The following is an 18,481-nucleotide window of genomic DNA, read 5'->3' as shown; positions in this document are numbered from 1 at the left end:
TTAATCGCGCCCCCCCATAACTTTTTTTAAAAAGGAGCCCACTAATACCAATTTGTTCTTTTTTAATTAATGATATATCATAGATGGATATTTTATTATACCTACTTAACTTTTATCGACATTTATCTAACTCTATATTTATTTTTCTAGTATCAGAATGTAGTTTAAGTTCATTTGTTTTGGTTTCAATAGATGTATTTTTTATATTTTTGATTCTTTTCTTTTTTTCACATCTTCATGCCCCCCCTTTTTGTTACTTCGCGCCCCCCTAGGGGGGCCCGCCCCACAGTTTGAGAGCCACTGAATTAGATTAAAGCTTTAAAGTTGGATGTGTATGGTGTTTGATAAGTTTCAACTAAACTCTTTATGTTTCAATCAGGTGTGTTTGACTTTATGATTATTGAGGTGTTGCTTATTTTCTCTAACTGCAGGGAATGCAAGTCCGTTGGTGGATGCTTATTACCTCTTGAAGTTAATCCTGGAACACGGCGACATTTTGCAGAATGAATCCATCGTTGAGATGCTCTTAGACAGTGTAAGTGGCATGTTAATTACTAGTTTTAAATAAATGGTAGCAAATTAAATTCAAGCAAAATCAATGAAACTCCTCTGAGTTCCTCTTTCTTCACGAACGACACCACCTTCTCTGGATTCTGCTTTTTATTGTCCCCTGCCTGGACTTCCATCTGACCTTACTGTCAGGCTTGGTTGCCCTCACTGGGCGTGTCTTGTAGGTTTGTGGAAAAAGGAGTGGAGAACGTTAGGGACAGCGCCCCCTGTCACCTGGCTGTGGTACTGCTTACCTCGGCTGAGCTGGTTGGGGAGCCCACTGGTGTATCTGCATGACAGGATTTACTGGTTTTTGTGACTACTGCTTTTCTTTTAAAGGATTCTAATTTCCGGTTTTTAGTGGTAGGTCTTTTCTGTAGTTTTTTAGGTAATACCCTTCTGTCTCCTATTTACTTTCTCGTAAATGAAGCATAGGGAAAGTATTGTAATCATCTAAAGATTCCATTTCGAGATTTTGATGAATCTCAATGTTTTAGACCTCCCTGAGTCCAAAAATACCATTTTTAGTTTCTCATATAAGTAGTATAGGGAAAGTGTTGTAATTGTCCAAAGATTTGATGTCGAAATTTTGATATATCGACGTTTTAGACCTCCCTGATTTTCTTGTATGCAAAGTATAAGGAAAGTATCGGAATCGTCCAAAGATTCCATTTTGAGATTTTGATGAATCTCGATGTTTTAGACCTCCCTGAGTCCGAAAATACCATTTTTACTTTTTTGTATAAGAAGTATAGGGAAAGTATTGTAATCGTCCAAAGATTAGATGTCGAGATTTTCATAAATCTCAACGTTTTAGACCTCCCTGATTTTCTTGTATACAAAGTATAGGGAAAGTATTGGAATCATCCAAAGATTCCATTTTGAAATTTTGATGAACCTTGATGTTTTAGACCTCCCTGAGTCCAAAAATACCATTTTTAACTTCTCATATAAGAAGTATAGGGAAAGTATTTTAATCGTCCAAAGATTCAATGTCGACATTTTGATGAATCTCGACGTTTTAGACCTCCCTGAGTCTAAAAATAGCGACAGTGTTCGGAAGCCATTAAGAAGGCAAACAGAATGTCAGGTTATATAGCACCTTGACGTGTGGAGTACAAGTCACAGGAGGTTCTGCTCAAGCTTTACAACACACTGGTGAGGCCTCATCTGGAGTCCTGGGGGCAGTTTGGGTCTCCAGGCTACAAAAAGGACATAACAGCACTAGAGAAGGTCCAGAGAAGAGCGACTAGGCTGATTCAGGGCTACAGGCTTTTAGAAAGTATTTTCTGGCAAAGTCTAATCTGCCCTTCCCATGCTTGAGGTTGCACTTTGTGGTAAACCCTCTTGTCTTTACTTTCCTGAAGTCTTAACTTCATTGTAGACTTTAACAATGATGGGTCTACCTCCTGGAGAGAGTGGTCTTGGTTTGGCTAAATGTCTTGAAGGGGTCTTCTTCACCAAGGACAGAATTCTGCAAACATCCAGCAGCACAGATGTCTTCTGTGGGTTTTCCAGACTTTCTGGTGTTGCTGAGCTCACCAGTGTGGTCCTTGTCCAACTTGAATACTGATCTGTCTTGTGTCATCTTGTCATTTCATTCCTGTGACAATGATACAATGGGACCTCCCTCTCTAAAGTGACTCTTTATTCTTTCCATAGCAGGGGCTGTCACCATGGAGTGGTGTACCATCAGACGTTCACGCACAGCTTCAGTGGATGATCACAGATGCTGTAAAAATGCTCATCACTGAGAAATGTCCCTGGCTGAAGGAGTATAACATCACCAATGAATATGTTAACAGTTGGGTTAGTGCCTCCTTCAATCAAGCAAATGGAAGTGCCAGCAGTGACCCCTGGGAAACGTAAGACACTCTCAGATCCGATGTGTTCTTTGGGATTCTTTTCTAAGGTTTAGAAATGTGTGGGCCATCAATTCCTAGCGCTCTCTGATGGCTGTTTTCCCAGCTTCCAAGTAAAAGAGCCAGAGGCCTAGGAATGAGCCTTGTCTGCCCACTGTTCTCTGAACAGTCTAAGGGGGCACAGCGTTTCACTTCTGGGCCATTGTTGTGCCAACCATACATTAACAAATGTGAAGAACAGACTTTATGAAACTGGACCACTGCCCCCTAGTGGAAGTCTCTTCTGTACAGCTTTTTAAATGGGAAATGTAGTCAAATCTAAACAGGATAGCACAATGTGAGCACAGAGAGTAACTTTAATACCCCGTGACTGCTAGATGTCACTTCGGTAGTGACCTCTGACATTGCCTATTGTGTTACCTAGCAACCGTGAACAGAATCCAATCAGGGAAGGGCTATGAGATTAGTACAAGCACATCAGAGTGCGATTAGAGTCTACATATCTGAAAAACTGCATTCTGCCAACTACACCACAAAGCTGAGCTGACGTTTTCAGACGTTTATGACTCTGAAGATTTCTGGGGGTTAAAAATGCCGGGCTAGTGTTAGACAGAAGGTGAAAGAGGAGACTAATGTATAACGGCCGACCCCTTAACCAGACCGGCCGCTACGCTACCAAGACTATTTCTTGGATCACCTGAGGTTTCTTGCTCTAATAACAAGTTGTACTTTTTTCCCCACATGACAAAATAACCAGCAAACAGTAGACAGGAATATAAAATCAAACACGGATATATTGTAAATGAAAAAGACAAACAAATATTCAATAACGTAGATACAGTACACGCGTGCAAAACAACACTCTCCCAAAGACACCAGTGACTAATTACTATATGCGTTACCGTCTGTTTACCCCTTATACTTGTCAAGTTTGTTATTGGCTTGGTCTACTCCAGCACCCTAAATAATAGCACACACATACATAGATACATACACACTCAGACAGTGCCCTACGGATGACACACACACAGCTGGCTAACTTTTAGCACTTTAAACCACACAAGTGCTAAATGAATTACACAGCCTGTCACTCTCTCAGCACTTCAAGAGACTTACTTATTATCGGTACAAACAACATACGATGTTTTAAATAAATATCAGACCTAAATATTACTTTTGGTCTCCAAGAAAATATTCAAACGTACAAAGGCTTAGCACTCTTGACTATTGGCCACTTATCAGCCTTACTTTACGTCCTGTTCCCTACTATTGAGTGGAGCTCTCACCCTCCGCCTTAATAAACCTCGCAGCACGGAGTGTATGGCAAACCTCTGGCTGCACCAGGTGCTCAAAGACATCTACCTTATTACTTCAATCACTCTACACGTTAAGACTAAACATAGAAATATGAAAACATTTTAATATTTATTAAAAGAACAATAATAAGTAATAGAAAATAAGATAGACAGTAAAGTCTGGATAAAATAGTCATCAAAAAAGCTTACTGAAAGGAATCAGTGATGACAAGGATGAATGTCCCAGAGTGCGGCTTGATTTAGCAATCGATGTTCATGAAAATGCTGTTAACTGACGATCGGATGAAAACTGGTCACACGTGTGTTTGTTTTCTTTTCTGACATCGCTCCTCTGTCGTCGCCGTTTCTCTTCTTCTGACGTTGCTTTCAAACGAGGCATATTTATTATAAAATTTCATGCCGTGGTTTCACAACACATGATTGTTGCATGCACCTGCTTGGCTGACTTTCAATATGATGGATGAATTTTGCTCAAACTCTTTAATCTATCTTTTCCCAGATAATAAAGTTTTTTTGATGTTGCCTAAAACATCGGCATGTCCTCCTTTCCCAGGCTGTGAAGCAAATTGTTGTCCCAGATGCCCATCCATAAAGTAATCCATAGTCTGAGGTATCGGCTCAGTCTTCCTTTCCCAGGTTGTAAAAACAATTTAGCACTTTGCTGTGAGCCACTGTTATAAAAATGAGGTGTAAGGGAAGAGGATATGCTTTTTTTATTATAATGCCCATACAAGTGTTCTGCATCTGAATTCATCTTGTCGGGATTGAGCAAAATATAATAAAAACATAGAGAATAATTTGTAGATTTTATACACCATAACACTGTATAAAAACACGAATATACAAATATTTACATTGAACTCTCCCTTTGCCCCTAAACAATAAATAAAAACACGCAACACAAATTCAAACACAGCAATTGAAATGTGGTGATAAATGAGTCCAACATTAATAAAGTCCGGCAGTATTGACACTGGCTGTAGTGTATTGTGCTCCTTCCTGAAAACAAAACGACCTCACCGTGAAAGTCCTGGCAATGGCTGGGATGAATCCGAATCCCGGGGTTCCTTGGTGCTGGCTGTCGTGATGATAAATCGGATGTTGAAAAAGCAAGCAGTGGACTAAAGCAATGATTGGCAGTGATGAGTTGATAAATGAACAGCTAAATTGTTGTCTCTTCGTTCCTCGATTTCTCTCTCTCCCTTCCCTCTTCATCCTCCTTTGCCTTTTGCTCCTCTTTTTTAAATACGCAATGTCCCGGATGTATCAGGTAAGTTTGACGGGCAATTTCCGTCTCTCGGCTGCAGTCTCTCTCCATCATCCTTCCCCTCTTCACTTACGGGGACAACATTTACTGACACACATATAACGGACAGTAAACGGGACGATGAAACGAAACGCACAAACATAGAACATACTATTATTATGTAGCCCCTCTACAAATGTCTACACTTATAAACGATGACTTGGTAGTGTGGACGAGGCTTCAGTTGCAGGTCCGTAATCACTGCCTACATATGGTGGCCTCTTGCTCTTTCCCGAAAGGAATGGGGCTTTGATGGAGGAACACGGAAGTGAGGTCACCTGTCAGCGTCTCTCTGAAGTGCTGGCATGAGAGGTGATGTGGTTAACAGTAGTGCCCCCTCTCAACTCGGCGGAACTTGCTCATCTTTTCAGAACCCTGAAGGTGCTGACATTCATCACATTATTTTCAGTGTCTGGTTCTCACATGTGTTGGTATCTCCATATGTGAGTTTCATTTAATTTCTCTTCCCTTCTTCAGGTTGCTGCTTGGAGTCTTGAGTTTCATTTCCCAGAACATTTCCATTTCCCACCCAAGCACAGCAGGGCAGCTCCTCAGTAGTGAAGCTCAGCTGCTGCTCAATGCTTCAGTCAACCTCCTGACACAAGGCAGCATGAACACCTCGCAGCTCTGGAAAGAAAGACTGGACCTCATCCTGCAGAACCTCCTTGGGAACACAAGCGGCAGCTCCATGGACCAAGTGGCGTCTGGAGATGTATACAAGCTGGTGGACGGAGCCCTGATTGAACAAGTCATGCATGCCGCAGCCACAGAACTGCTGGGCTTAAATATCGTTGGAAGCAGCTCACCAATGTACGGGCTTTTGAGTTGGTTCATAGACACAAATGACACCACGCTGGTCTTGATGAGGGCTATGGAATTTGTGACGTGGTGGAATTCTGTAAAGGACACAGACATGGAGTTTGTAGTGCAGGCTGTCCAGAAAGCCTATAATTTGGTAAAGGCCGTTTTGCTGACACTTCCCCAGGTGGACTTCACTCTTCCGCCTTATGTGCTGTCCCACGGAGACATAGCATTGAGTGCATTGGACACCCTTGTCAATTTCACGGAGCTAAATAATTCCACCGGGGTGACTTTCATTACTTCCTTAGCAACCAAGTTCAAAAATTACATCGAAAATGACCCTACGTTGCAGACTGTCTTACCCATGGCCCAACAGATGTTGAATATAAGCAGACTGTGGCACGGGGACAGTGGGTCTTTCATACAGCTCCTTTCGTCATTGAGTGGCGTTCTAACAGAAAGTTCAGTGAACCTGACAAATAACAGCATTCCACTCTTATTCACAGATCTCGTGACAACCTTCTCCCAGCCCGAGAAGACCAATCAGATCCTATCAGCGCTGAAGGCTGTAGAAGACTGCCAGATGATTCCTGAAAATTGTAGTCAGATCATTTCCCAAGTTTACCAATTGGTTTTATTAATGCACAACACATCTCAGAATGGGACAGCATTGTTGGATGCGCTGAATTCAATCCCTAGTCAGCAAGCGCACCTATTAAGCTATGTCAACCTCACGGAGAGTTTGATCTTTGCCATTCTGCCACCGCAGGACCCGGCTCCTCAAATCAAATTCTTATCCGATATTTTTGCAACTATTCGAAACTTTTTGGTCGATCCCTCATCCAGCGCTAATGAGATTCCGGTCATGATAAATTTCACGATGTCGATAAACGAATTTTCACAGACTTTACCTCCTTTGGAGCAGTTGATGACATTTATGAGAAGCATCGAGTCAGCTTTGCGGCAGGAGCAGTGCAACGTTTCCGATTCATCCGATCTCGTACGGTGCATTTACGAGACGTGTGAAAGTGCCCAGGAGATACTCCAGCTTTTCAACGCAACAACAAATTCAGGAGAAATTATTGACATTGTTCAGCCGATGGTTGAGTTTTGGATAACTAAAATGAACAAAAATGAAACAGCGGTCAGCGGTGAACTCCAGGAGGCAGTTAACTTCACCATGATGGTTTTCCAGAATCAGTTTTCAATTAACAACTTAATGAATAATATTGTGTCCAGTTTACAACAAGTGAAGGATGACTTGGTGCGGTGGAACGTAACATCTAATCAAACGGCCGAAACGCTTCAAGTCGTGGAGGGATTACTGCAACTCCTCGAGAAAGATTCTGGGTATTTGGTATCTGCTTTCAACCGTAGTGCACTGCAATCCGATGAAGTGGAAGTTTTAATAGCAAAATTAAGTCTGCTTGAAACCGAATTCATGTTGCTGAAGGACGTTTCCTCTCTTTTTGGAGGAAGTACAACCCACAACCAATACAGCACCATAGTCGATTTCATAACAGCCAGTCTGCTGGTAGATAAACAGCTGCCCCTATCTGTGATTTCACCGTTGACGTCACTTCTCAATCTAAGTAAAAATTTTATGGTGTCCGGTAACGTTAATAATTCTTTTGATCTTTCTGCGTTCATTCTGGAAAGTATAATATCTTCGCTTAACTTGCCAGTATTGCAAAATCAGACCCTCACAGAAGAAAATTTCCTGTTTGTTCTTTCTTTTTTGAATTTTATTCAATCCGAGCTCAAAGTAAACGCCAGCACTCTGATTTTGCAAATCCTTTCTAATGACATAGAACCATTGCGGGCCCTGAATGAACTCGTCGCTCTGTTTGGTAGCCTACCCTCGGAAAATCAACTCGGTCTGATTGCCGACGTGTTTCATTTGAACACCGGAAGTTTTTTGACCAGCCTACGTGCCCTGAAAGACGAGATCGGTCTAATCCTGGGGCTTCACGCCACGGGAAATCTCGACATGGAAACCATCTTGAACTTCTTCAACAGCTCGATGAAAATTGTTCAAAATGAATTAAGTATGGCAAATATCTCTGGGAGTGAGGTGGTAGGGAAGAGCCTGTCCGACCTGCTCTACTTCTTGTCGCAATCCATGAGTATTTACCAGTTGCCTGGAGGGCCCATAAACCCTTGCTCCATATCTGCTATTTGGCACGATCTTTTTGAAACCGTGAATATCACATTACCTTCTGGATATCTTCAGACATGTCAAGGTTTTGAGGATTTAGCCACAAGTATTTTAAACCTTTATAATAAAATATTACAGATGACACAATCGACCGGTGATATGACTGATGTTTTCCTGGATGCTGTAAGCGTGGCAGACCAATTTATAACTTTGGTACAGGCAGAAAGTAATTTGCTACAGACCGACATCCCGGTCATTCCGGTTCTTCACCAAGTATTCGTTGATATAATAAATTCAGTGCAAACGAGTAATTCTACAAGTTCTGTTGATGCCAGTGTTCCGTCCCCCATCACTCCCGATGAACAAGACGTTCTCCTCTCAGCTATAACCACTTTGAACACCTTGCTTCAGGCGTACACCAACACATCCACAGCAACATCTCCGTACGTTGAGGTGTCCTCCATAGTTGAAGATCTCCTGATGTCACAACCAGCAAGTTTAAGTCCATACATTAACGCGCTAGACAAGATCATGGCCAGCTTCTCTTTGCTTCTGACTGAACAACAAATGTCGAATATTTACCCCTCTGACCAGATTATTAAAGCCCTCATTGCCTTCCTAAATTGTTCTGATAGTCCTGCCAACTTGGCAAACATCACAGATATGACTGCAGACTCCTTTCACAGCCTTTTAGGCTCCCTGGAAAATTTCACTCTTCCCAATGGCCTTAAAATCACGGATGTCAACCAATTAATTGGCAACATTTCTATGGTGCTAGCAGATTCTCTACCAATGGTTCTTAACACCAGTGGACTCTCTGGTCCAAATGACCAAAATGTCAACAACGTGATCAATCAATTGGTTAACAACATTTCTATGGTGCTAGCAGATTCTCTTCCAAAGCTTCTTAACACCAGTGGACCCTCTGATTCAAATGACCAAAAAATTAATAACTTGCTCAACCAACTGGGTAACAACATTTCAATGGTGCTGTCAGGATCTCTTCCAATGCTCCTTAACACCAGTGGACCATCTGGTCCAAATGACCAAAAAATCAACAACTTGCTCAACCATCTAATTAACAACTTGACTATGATGCTAACAGATTCTCTACCGGTGCTCCTTAACACCCTTGGACTCATTGGTCCAAATGACCAAAAAATCAACAACGTGATCAATCAATTGGTTAACAACATTTCTATGGTGCTAGCAGATTCTCTTCCAAAGCTTCTTAACACCAGTGGACCTTCTGGTCCAAATGACCAAAGAATCAGTGACTTGCTCAACCATCTAATTAACAACTTGACTATGATGCTAACAGATTCTCTACCGGTGCTCCTTAACACCCTTGGACTTTTTGGTCCAAATGACCAAAAAATCAACAACGCGCTCAACCAATTGGTTAACAACATTACTATGGTGGTAGTGGGTTCTCTCCCTCAACTCCTTAACAGCAATGGACCCTCTGGTCCAAATGACCAAAAAATCAATGACTTGCTCAACCAAATAATTAACAACATTACTATGGTGCTAGCAGAAACTCTACCGATGGTCACCAACACCAGTAGACTCTTTGACCCAAATGCTATTCAGCTCTCTGCCATGTTGAGAAGTTTTATCCAGAATAAACTTACATCTAATTCAGCTTTGTTAAATTTCTCGGGCACAATTCAGGAATTAGATAACTTAATATCCACAGTCGTAGCTTTGGTGGGCATGGAACAAAGCCACTATCTTAATGTCACGTATGAAATTGTGAGGAATCTGGTGCTGTCTGTGTATTCATCAAAAAATTCAATGACGGCTGCGGACATCTTAAACGCCATGTCAGGATCGTTTGCAAGTCTTCTTGGAATCATCCCAAATAAAACGACCCCGCAGGCAGTCAGCACGATATTTAACAACACTGTCGTTTTTGTAAGAAATTTGCAGGATTTGCTCAACAAAACACGTTTGATAAAAGCAGTTAAGATGACATCCCTGGTAGTCGGCGAACTTCAGAACGTGCTGGGAATCTTCTCACCTAGCTACGCCCTGAAGAACACATCGAACGTGCTGCAAATGTTGAAGAGCAACTTGGAAAGTGCGCCTTTGAGCAACTCGTCTGACTGGATTTCTGAGTGAGTATGACGCCTCTTGCCAAAAATGTGAGCTATGGTGTTATCACTTGTGTATGTAATGAATTCTATAAAGAGCTAGGGGGCAAATTCCAGCAGGGCCATTAAACTTTGGGTCAGGCGCTGTCGTGACTAATGACAGTGCCTACAAAATGTCTTCCCTCGCCTTGGGAGTTTCCACGTTTCTCTGTTACTGTTGCACAACATCAAATCACAGAGGATTGCGTTTGATCAAATCAAAAACACAAAATAATTGTTTGTGTAAGACTGCAGATGGCCGTTCTGTAGTTTGAGGTGGCGATTTTCAAATCCTGGAAGGACTCAACCATCTGATAGAAGAGGCCAGGCAGCCTTAAAAGTGCAGAGTCACATCTAGCAACTGTCCAGAGAGACAGAAGAAAGCAAAGAGACCCACCAGTTTAAGTCCAGTCTTGTGAGGGCTCACCTGTCCCTGGCACAGACTCTCACACTAGGTGAAGGTGCCAGCAGTCGTATTGTTACAACCAACAATCATGAAACATCTCACCACACTCCATGACATCACAAAGGAAAAGATACCAAAAAGCAGCTTGATACATGAGGTCCTGTATCAAGGACAAAAATCATCATACTTTGAATTAAAGGTAAAATGAAAAATTGTTTTCCTCCACATTTTAGTGAGTTAAAAGCAACTCAGCATCAGGTGAGGTGAGGACTTAGAAAAACTGCTAGACTGTGTGGTGCTGAAGAAACTGAAGCGCGACTACCAGGGTGGTGACGTGAGTGGGGAGAGGTTGGAGAATGTGGGACGTTCATCCCGTTTATCTCGAACGTACCACTCGGTAATCCTGATTGATGTCTGATCTGCATGGATTTATTATTATTATTATTTATTTATTTATAAAGCACTTTCAAAATAACATCCAGGCTGACCAAAGTGCTGTACAATAAAAACCCAACATATCAGACACACAATAACCAAGAGTAAATGACTTGAATCACAAATTCACTTTCGTTTGATCTTTCAGGACCTTTCAGATCTTGGCAAGTGTCATCAAATTGATCCCCTTCCAGAATTCCTCCACATCTCTACTCACCAATGTGACGCTGAGCCTGGCAAACGCGACTCAAGGTACGATTATGATGGCCGCGGCCTGAGACTTGTGCTTCGCGAAAGGTAGAGTGGAGAGAATGAAAGGCCGTCAAGTATTAGGAAGTCAGGAAAGTGAGCAGAGCCCCCTTGGGACCATCTATCTATCATATAGTGCCTTTCACATCTATCTATCATATAGTGCCTTTCACATCTATCTATCTATCTATCTATCTATCTATCTATCTATCTATCTATCTATCTATCTATCTATCTATCTATTATATAGTGCCTTTCATATCTATCTATCTATCTATCTAATAGTGCCTTTCATATCTATCTATCTATCTATCTATCTATCTATCTATCTATCTATCTATCTATCTATCTATCTATCTATCTATCTATCTATTATATAGTGCCTTTCATATCTATCTATCTATCTAATAGTGCCTTTCATATCTATCTATCTATCTATCTATCTATCTATCTATCTATCTATCTATCTATCTATCTATCTATCTATCATATAGTGACTTTCATTATCTATCTATCTATTTTATTGATTGTGCAGGACCGTGTAGTGGAATCAGTGGATTCAGATATTGGAAGGATTGAGGAGCCATTTGAAATCATTGCAGCTTTAATTACACAGCAGTTTTCATTCACAGGGTCTTACAAAGCAAAAACAAAATGTGATTTGATGATCTGAACATGGAAGGTCCATAAAATAAAGCATTTTTGAGAATCTAAGAAATATTGAATCTTTAGCTGTTTACAGTTTTTTTAATGTTATGGTCTTCAGTGTCCTAAATGTCAATCTTTTCTTTTTGTTCTTAGACAAAGTGTTGTGGGAGAGTCTAGGCATGGACCTCACAAAACTGTTTACTGAGAGCGGGAATGGAACTGCAAGTGCTAAACTGAAACAGAAGGTAGGAGCTTCAGAGTCCATTCCAATTTGCATCATCCTCAAGTGACTCGCTCAGTTCTCATACTGTAACTGGTGACTAGATTGTCATCTTAGTCTGAATGGAGAGCAGGTAAAAGTCATTCAGAAGGTGTGCAGTGGCCTGGGATGCCTGTCCAGAGTTGGTTGGCACCTTGCAGGAAGATGTGCATCTAAACAGTGATCAGCATGTAACGCCCTCATAAAGTTTTCAGACTCCATCGCATTTTTTCCCACATCAAGCAACACTCCTTAACACAGAATAACAACACGAAAAGAGGACTTTAGACATTTATGAAAAAAACAAACAAAGCCTGAAATATCTCATTCACAGAAATATTCAGACCCTTTCACTCAGTACTTCTGGGTCCTCCCTGTGTGGAGTTTGCATGTTCTCCCCGTTTGTGTGAGTCTCCTCCAAGTGTTACTTACCTTGGCAGTGACATTCACGTCTCTGGTGACTCTTTGTATGAAGTCAGCAGACGGATTGGAAGAGCATGGCGGGTCATAAGGTCACGGTAAAGGGGTGTGTGGCGCTCCCAATATCTCTGCAAAAGGACGACGGTCCAAGTCTTTAGAGTCCTGGTGCTTCCTGTTTGTGAGACATGGATGCTATCCAGTGACCTAAGATGAAGACTGGACTCCTTCATGTGTGTCTTTCCGGAAAATCCTTGGGTCCCACTGGTTTGACTTTGTGTTGCTCATGGAGTCCTGAATGAGAAACATGACCTGCATTGTGAGGGAGCGTCAGTTATGGCACTACGGCCATTTGGCGCGTTTCCCTGAGGGTGATCTGGGCTCGCAGGACCCTCATTATTGGGGACCCAAGTGGCTGGACCAGACCAAGGGGTCGCCCACGTAACACTTGGCTGTGGCAAATAGCGGGTCATTTCCAGAGGGTGGTACTGGACCTCGTGTCTGCCTGGGGGGTTGCCAAACGTGATCCCGAGTTGTTTCGTCATGTGGTGGGTGCGGCAACGCGCTGTACCAGTGCCTGCTCCCCATCTTGACTTGACTTGTTCCTGTTTCCTAAAACTGTCTGAAGACGTGCAGGTTATGAGAACTGGCAATGCTAAAGTAGCCCTTGTGTGTGCGTGTTTGATGTGACTGTGTGTGTGTGAGTGTTTGATCTGCGATGGACCGATGTCCTGTCCAGGGTTTCTTCCTGCCTTGTACCCTGTGCCAGCCAGGATAGGCTCCAGACAACTCCTGGCGTCCCTGATCTAGAGATATAAAATATAGTATATATATATATATATATATATAATATAGTATATATAGTGACGGCGGCACGGTGGCGCAGTGGGTAGCGCTGCTGCCTCGCAGTTGGGAGACCTGGGGACCTGGGTTCGCTTCCCGGGCCCTCCCTGCGTGGAGTTTGCATGTTCTCCCCGTGTCTGCATGGGTTTCCTCCCACAGTCCAAAGACATGCAGGTTAGATGGATTGGCGATTCTAAATTGGCCCTAGTGTGTGCTTGGTGTGTGGGTGTGTTTGTGTGTGTCCTGCGGTGGGTTGGCACCCTGCCCGGGATTGGTTCCTGCCTTGTGCCCTGTGTTGGCTGGGATTGGCTCCAGCAGACCCCCGTGACCCTGTGTTCGGATTCAGTGGGTTGGATAATGGATGGATGGATGGATATATAGTGACACAATAAACAGGCAAAAACCCAGGAAAAGAAAGAAGCTTCCCCGTATAATGTCTGCTGGGTAGTCAGAATATTTAGGTAATGGAGTTATTTAAGTAATGGCAACAGAAAGGAGTTGAGGGCAGAACGGAAATGATGTCATCAGAGTCGACTAGTAGCTACATCATCAAAGTAGGACTGGAAGTGACGTCATCAGAGAGGAGTCAGAAGTGGCGTATTTATGAGGAGCTGAAAGAGACGGTATTAGATGGGACTGGGGCGGAAAAGAGTGGTTAATCTTCTGTTTGTCTGTTAAAAGTGGGAGAAAAGCATTAGTGTTCCGTTCCAATCCCTTATCTTTTATTATTTCACGCTCACTTGGACCCTTTGGCTGCCCCCATGTGCATGTGTGTGACAATATATATACTTGTATTGACCATGGGAATGGCACTATATAAATGATTATCTATCTATCAATCATATAGTGCCTTTCACATTATCTATCTATCTATCTATCTATCTATCTATCTATCTATCTATCTATCTATCTATCTATCTATCTATCTATCTATCTATCTATCTATCTATCTATCTATCTATCTATCATATAGTGCCTTCCACATCTATCTATTATATAGCACCTTTCAGATCCGCCTTATCTATTAATTAGATAGATAACAATAAGAAGAAAATATTGAATAAGAGATTCTAAACAAAGTCTCCTCCTTTCTGAGTACTTTCAGTGTTAACTTGCTGCTGCCATCTAGTGGATATGCTGTGCTATGTATTTAGAATTTATTCAGCTAATCATAGCAACTTTTTTTTTTTGTTCTTTATTTCGTCTTATACGATTTTTCGTATTAGAAATTTGTTAGTTTTCACATACCCTTTGGGGTCAGAGCGCAGGGTCAGCCATTGTACAGCGCCCCTGGAGCAATTACAGGTTAAGGGTCTTGCTCAAGGGCCCAGCAGAATAGGATCTCTTTTGGCAGTGACGGGGATTCGAACCGGCAACCTTCAGGATACCAGCGCAGATCCTTAGCCTCAGAGCCACCACTCCACCCCTTTAAGTGTGATATTGTCTCAGTTTTTGTTTTTTTCTAGATATTAATATGCAAATCAAAAAATTAATTTTATCGGCCTGTCCAGGAACAAACTGCAAAGGTTTGTAGAAATAGGTGGTGTTTTTAAATTTTTCATAGTAATCAAATCCCAATAAAAGCTTGCATAATTAAGGTCGGAGCCCAATTAAGAGAAGAAGTGCGCTGGGACATTTCAGGGGTCCCCAGGACTGAACGCTGAAATCTGCTGTGCTAACAGAGAGAGAATAGAAATTCAGTTTAACTTCTATAGCTCCATGGACAATATTCATAAATAAACTGAATTCAATTGAATATTACTGAAGATGTGTGTGAGACTAAGTGTTGACCCTAAGTAGCCCCAGATGAGTGTGTGTGAGTGTGTCTGTATGATGGACTCGTGATCCGTTCAGCACTGATTTCCAACCTCGTATTCAATGCTTACTGGTCAGTCGGCCATTTCCCAGACAGTACAGATAGATAACAATGGATGATATTACTGAAGGTCCAGTAGCCCGTGCCACGCTTGTTCCTCAGGATTATAATCAGCAAAAGCCTGATAGATGAATGAAGAAAATAATGGAGGAAAGGAGTGGATGGACAGATGGTATTCGTTTTTCAAACTCCTAACCAGTAAAAGTATGCACAAGGGATGAAAGAACGGAAGGAGAAGAGGATGTTTAAGATCAAACCCAGCAGTTATTTCCACTTGATGGATAGAGTAAACAATGGATAAGGTGGATTGAGGGATGGGTGGAGGAAAAAATGAATGAATGAATGGATGGGTGGATGGATGGTGCTATTGAAGGTCTAAGAGCCCAGGATATGGTGGTTTCTCAGGACTACAATATAATCAGCAAAAAGTGTCCAAATAATGGATAAAAAATGTGAAAATGGATGGAGGGGTTGGCTGAGGGTCTAAGAGCCCAGGATATGCTTGTTGTTTAAAACTAAAGCCGACGTAAAGGCTGTTCAATGGAAGGATAGATGGATGGAGAAAATGCTGCATGGATCTGCACCGTTGCTCCAGTCACACAGCCCTCTCAGTTCCTCGGTAGTAACCGAAGTGTAGCTAAAGAGCCACCTTTTAGTTCTTCCACAATGTGCCGATGAAGCGACCTCACCGACGTTATTCTCACACCTACTTGTAGTTCTCTCGTTTCTCACGCGACATGTCTTGTGTTCCCTTGCAGGTGGCTGTCACCCAGGACCTGAGAAGTGTGGTGTGCCGCATTGAACAGCTCCCCTCAGTGCAGCAGCTCTATCAGATGGCATCTTTCACCCCGGGGCTCGTGTGCCAGACCTTTCTGCCAGCCATCGTATCCCTGCTGAGCCTCTCCAATAGCCTCGTAAGCAAATGGATGCAGAGCCCACCGAATTCAGATTCAGTCCAGGCGTACTTCCTCTCTGGCATCAATAACTTTGAACTCCAGCTTAACTGGTATGCCTTTTTTTTCTCTTAACCCCAGTATGGAAAATGAATTTAAGTGGGTAAAATGCCCTGGTGGAAATGGAAATCGTCACATCATAAAGGTGTCATTGAAGTGCACAGATGATGGCCCTCATACAGTACATGAAACAGACTCAAAGTTCTGGACGGACTCTTCTGTTTAATTCCATGCCCACTCTTCGCCGAGTGGCACACTCTGACGTGATGTGGCATGGACTCCGTGGGAGACTGGATGCTCTTTAATATTCTCAGTTGGGGCTGCCACTGTTGTGTCCTGACACTTGACACCTTACTTGTCTCAGGTCGGGGGGTCTGGTAGGCCCCTCAGTACTGTTCATGTCTCAAAGAGCTTCCCTGGTGGTGGTTTAAGAGATTGCTGAGCCATGGCTCAGGTCTAATGTATTTAATGCAAATGGAGGACAGCAGTTATTAAAGGTGCAGACAGAATGATTTTGCTGATTTGCCGCAGACCTCATTTTTCGTGAGATGGTTTAGATGGATGGTTACCCCCCACTCTATTCTAATTGTATTTTATGCTTTTCATTTAAAGGTTCAACGGGATCCTCAACACCACACAGTCAATTAACTGGACAAGCCTCTCAAATTTTGTAAACGAATCGAGTTCAACGGCGATGACTGCAGGTAATGGGAAGGCTCAAGTGAGCATTGTGTGGCATTAATTCATGTTAAGAGTTGACAGACGTCACACAGGGGCTGGCAGCCAAGCCAAAGTCTTTTGCACGATTTTGATGTTTATTCTAATTGGGTTTGTACCGCATTTTATCATTTAGTCACTATTGCTGAGGCCAAATACCAAAGATCAATCATTTTATAATTACTGATAAAATAGACTGTATGGTGAGTGTGTTAGGAGGGGAGTTCCAAAAATCCATTTGCCTTAATAGAAACTAGATATGCTACCCACAAAAGATGGTTTGAAATCTAAATAATTGACACAGACCTGAACTTTAACGTCTGCCACGTACAATCTACTGCATTGCATTTGTCATTCCAACAAATGCCGCACCACAAATGTTTGCAGTAATAAAATGCATCACATTTGTAATTCCAACAATTGGCTCATCAAAAACATTAGCAGTAATAAAATGCATTGCATTTGTCATTCCAACAAATGCCGCACCACAGACATTAGCAGCAATAAAATGCATTGCATTTGTCATTCCAACAGATGGCTCATCAAAAACATTAGCAGTAATAAAATGCATTATATTTGTCATTCCAACAAATGCTGCACCACAAATGTTTGCAGTAATAAAATGCATTACATTTGTAATTCCAACAGATGGCCATCAAAAACATTTGTAGTAATAAAATAGATTGCATTTGTCATTTCAACATATGGCTCATTATAAACATTAGCAGTAATAAAATGCAGCAGATGCCTCACCACAAACATTTGTATTCATAAAATTGTTGTGGACTAGGACTCCAAAGCACTAAAGAGATCCAAAGCACGTAATCCCAGTAACATTTCCAGTAATGCCAACTAGACGGACGGGGGACATCTCTGTCAAACCCTGGCTAGTAATAAGGGCAAGCACCAAATCTTTATTTAATAAAATATTTACTATTCACAAGAAGGGAGCAGTCTACGGACATGGCACCAGTTCATTGCATGGCAAAATACAATAACACATCCACTCCTACTTGGGCCAATTTCGCAATGCCAATCCCACCTGCATGCTTTTGGATTGTAGGCAGAAACCAGCACGCCCTGAGGAAACCCATGCAGGCATGAGAAGAACATGTAAACTCCATGAAGGGAACCCCTAAGATGAGAACCTTACTCGTTATTGCAAGGCAGCAGTGCTACCACTGTGCCACCATCTCTCTGTTTTGTCAGCCTTGTTTCCACCACCTTCATGACACATGACAATCCATACATACAGGGGATCCCAGCCCTCTGCCCACCACCCCTTCCATGTCACAGCCTGTCATCGTGCTCTCCTCGACTTTTTAACTTTGGTCACTCCTAACTCATGTGACTAATCTCTAGCTACATCCCCTTCTCTGTGCTACTGAGCTGGTGAACAAACTGAAGTGGGCACTAAGGGTGCATCTGATGGAATGTCTCTGTGCCCGTCCACAGCAAGCAGATTTGAGATTCACTTTGATTTACGCAACGTGTGCTGAAGCCTCAAATGGCCCTCATGTGACGGTGGGCCTGCGCTTTTGAGGTGGTGCT

At 42.3% G+C, this 18,481-nt stretch overlaps 1 protein-coding gene across 1 annotated transcript in view; it reads left to right on the top strand.

Moving 5' to 3' along the window:
* The window catches only part of abca12 (ATP-binding cassette, sub-family A (ABC1), member 12), a 195,030-nt gene that overhangs the window by 58,426 nt on the left and 118,123 nt on the right, over positions 1–18,481 (top strand). Inside the window, exons 15-22 of the mRNA XM_051930259.1 lie at positions 432–535; positions 2,215–2,414; positions 5,511–8,787; positions 9,220–10,112; positions 11,117–11,220; positions 12,019–12,110; positions 16,019–16,266; positions 16,826–16,917. Of these exons, the coding sequence (XP_051786219.1) occupies positions 432–535; positions 2,215–2,414; positions 5,511–8,787; positions 9,220–10,112; positions 11,117–11,220; positions 12,019–12,110; positions 16,019–16,266; positions 16,826–16,917 (5,010 nt within the window). The remainder of the gene's footprint in view (positions 1–431; positions 536–2,214; positions 2,415–5,510; positions 8,788–9,219; positions 10,113–11,116; positions 11,221–12,018; positions 12,111–16,018; positions 16,267–16,825; positions 16,918–18,481) is intronic.

Source organism: Erpetoichthys calabaricus, chromosome 8 (assembly GCF_900747795.2).
Source record: "Erpetoichthys calabaricus chromosome 8, fErpCal1.3, whole genome shotgun sequence".
Taxonomy (NCBI): domain Eukaryota; kingdom Metazoa; phylum Chordata; class Cladistia; order Polypteriformes; family Polypteridae; genus Erpetoichthys; species Erpetoichthys calabaricus.
Note: the sequence above shows the minus strand (reverse complement) of the source record. Positions and strands in the feature narration are given on the sequence as shown.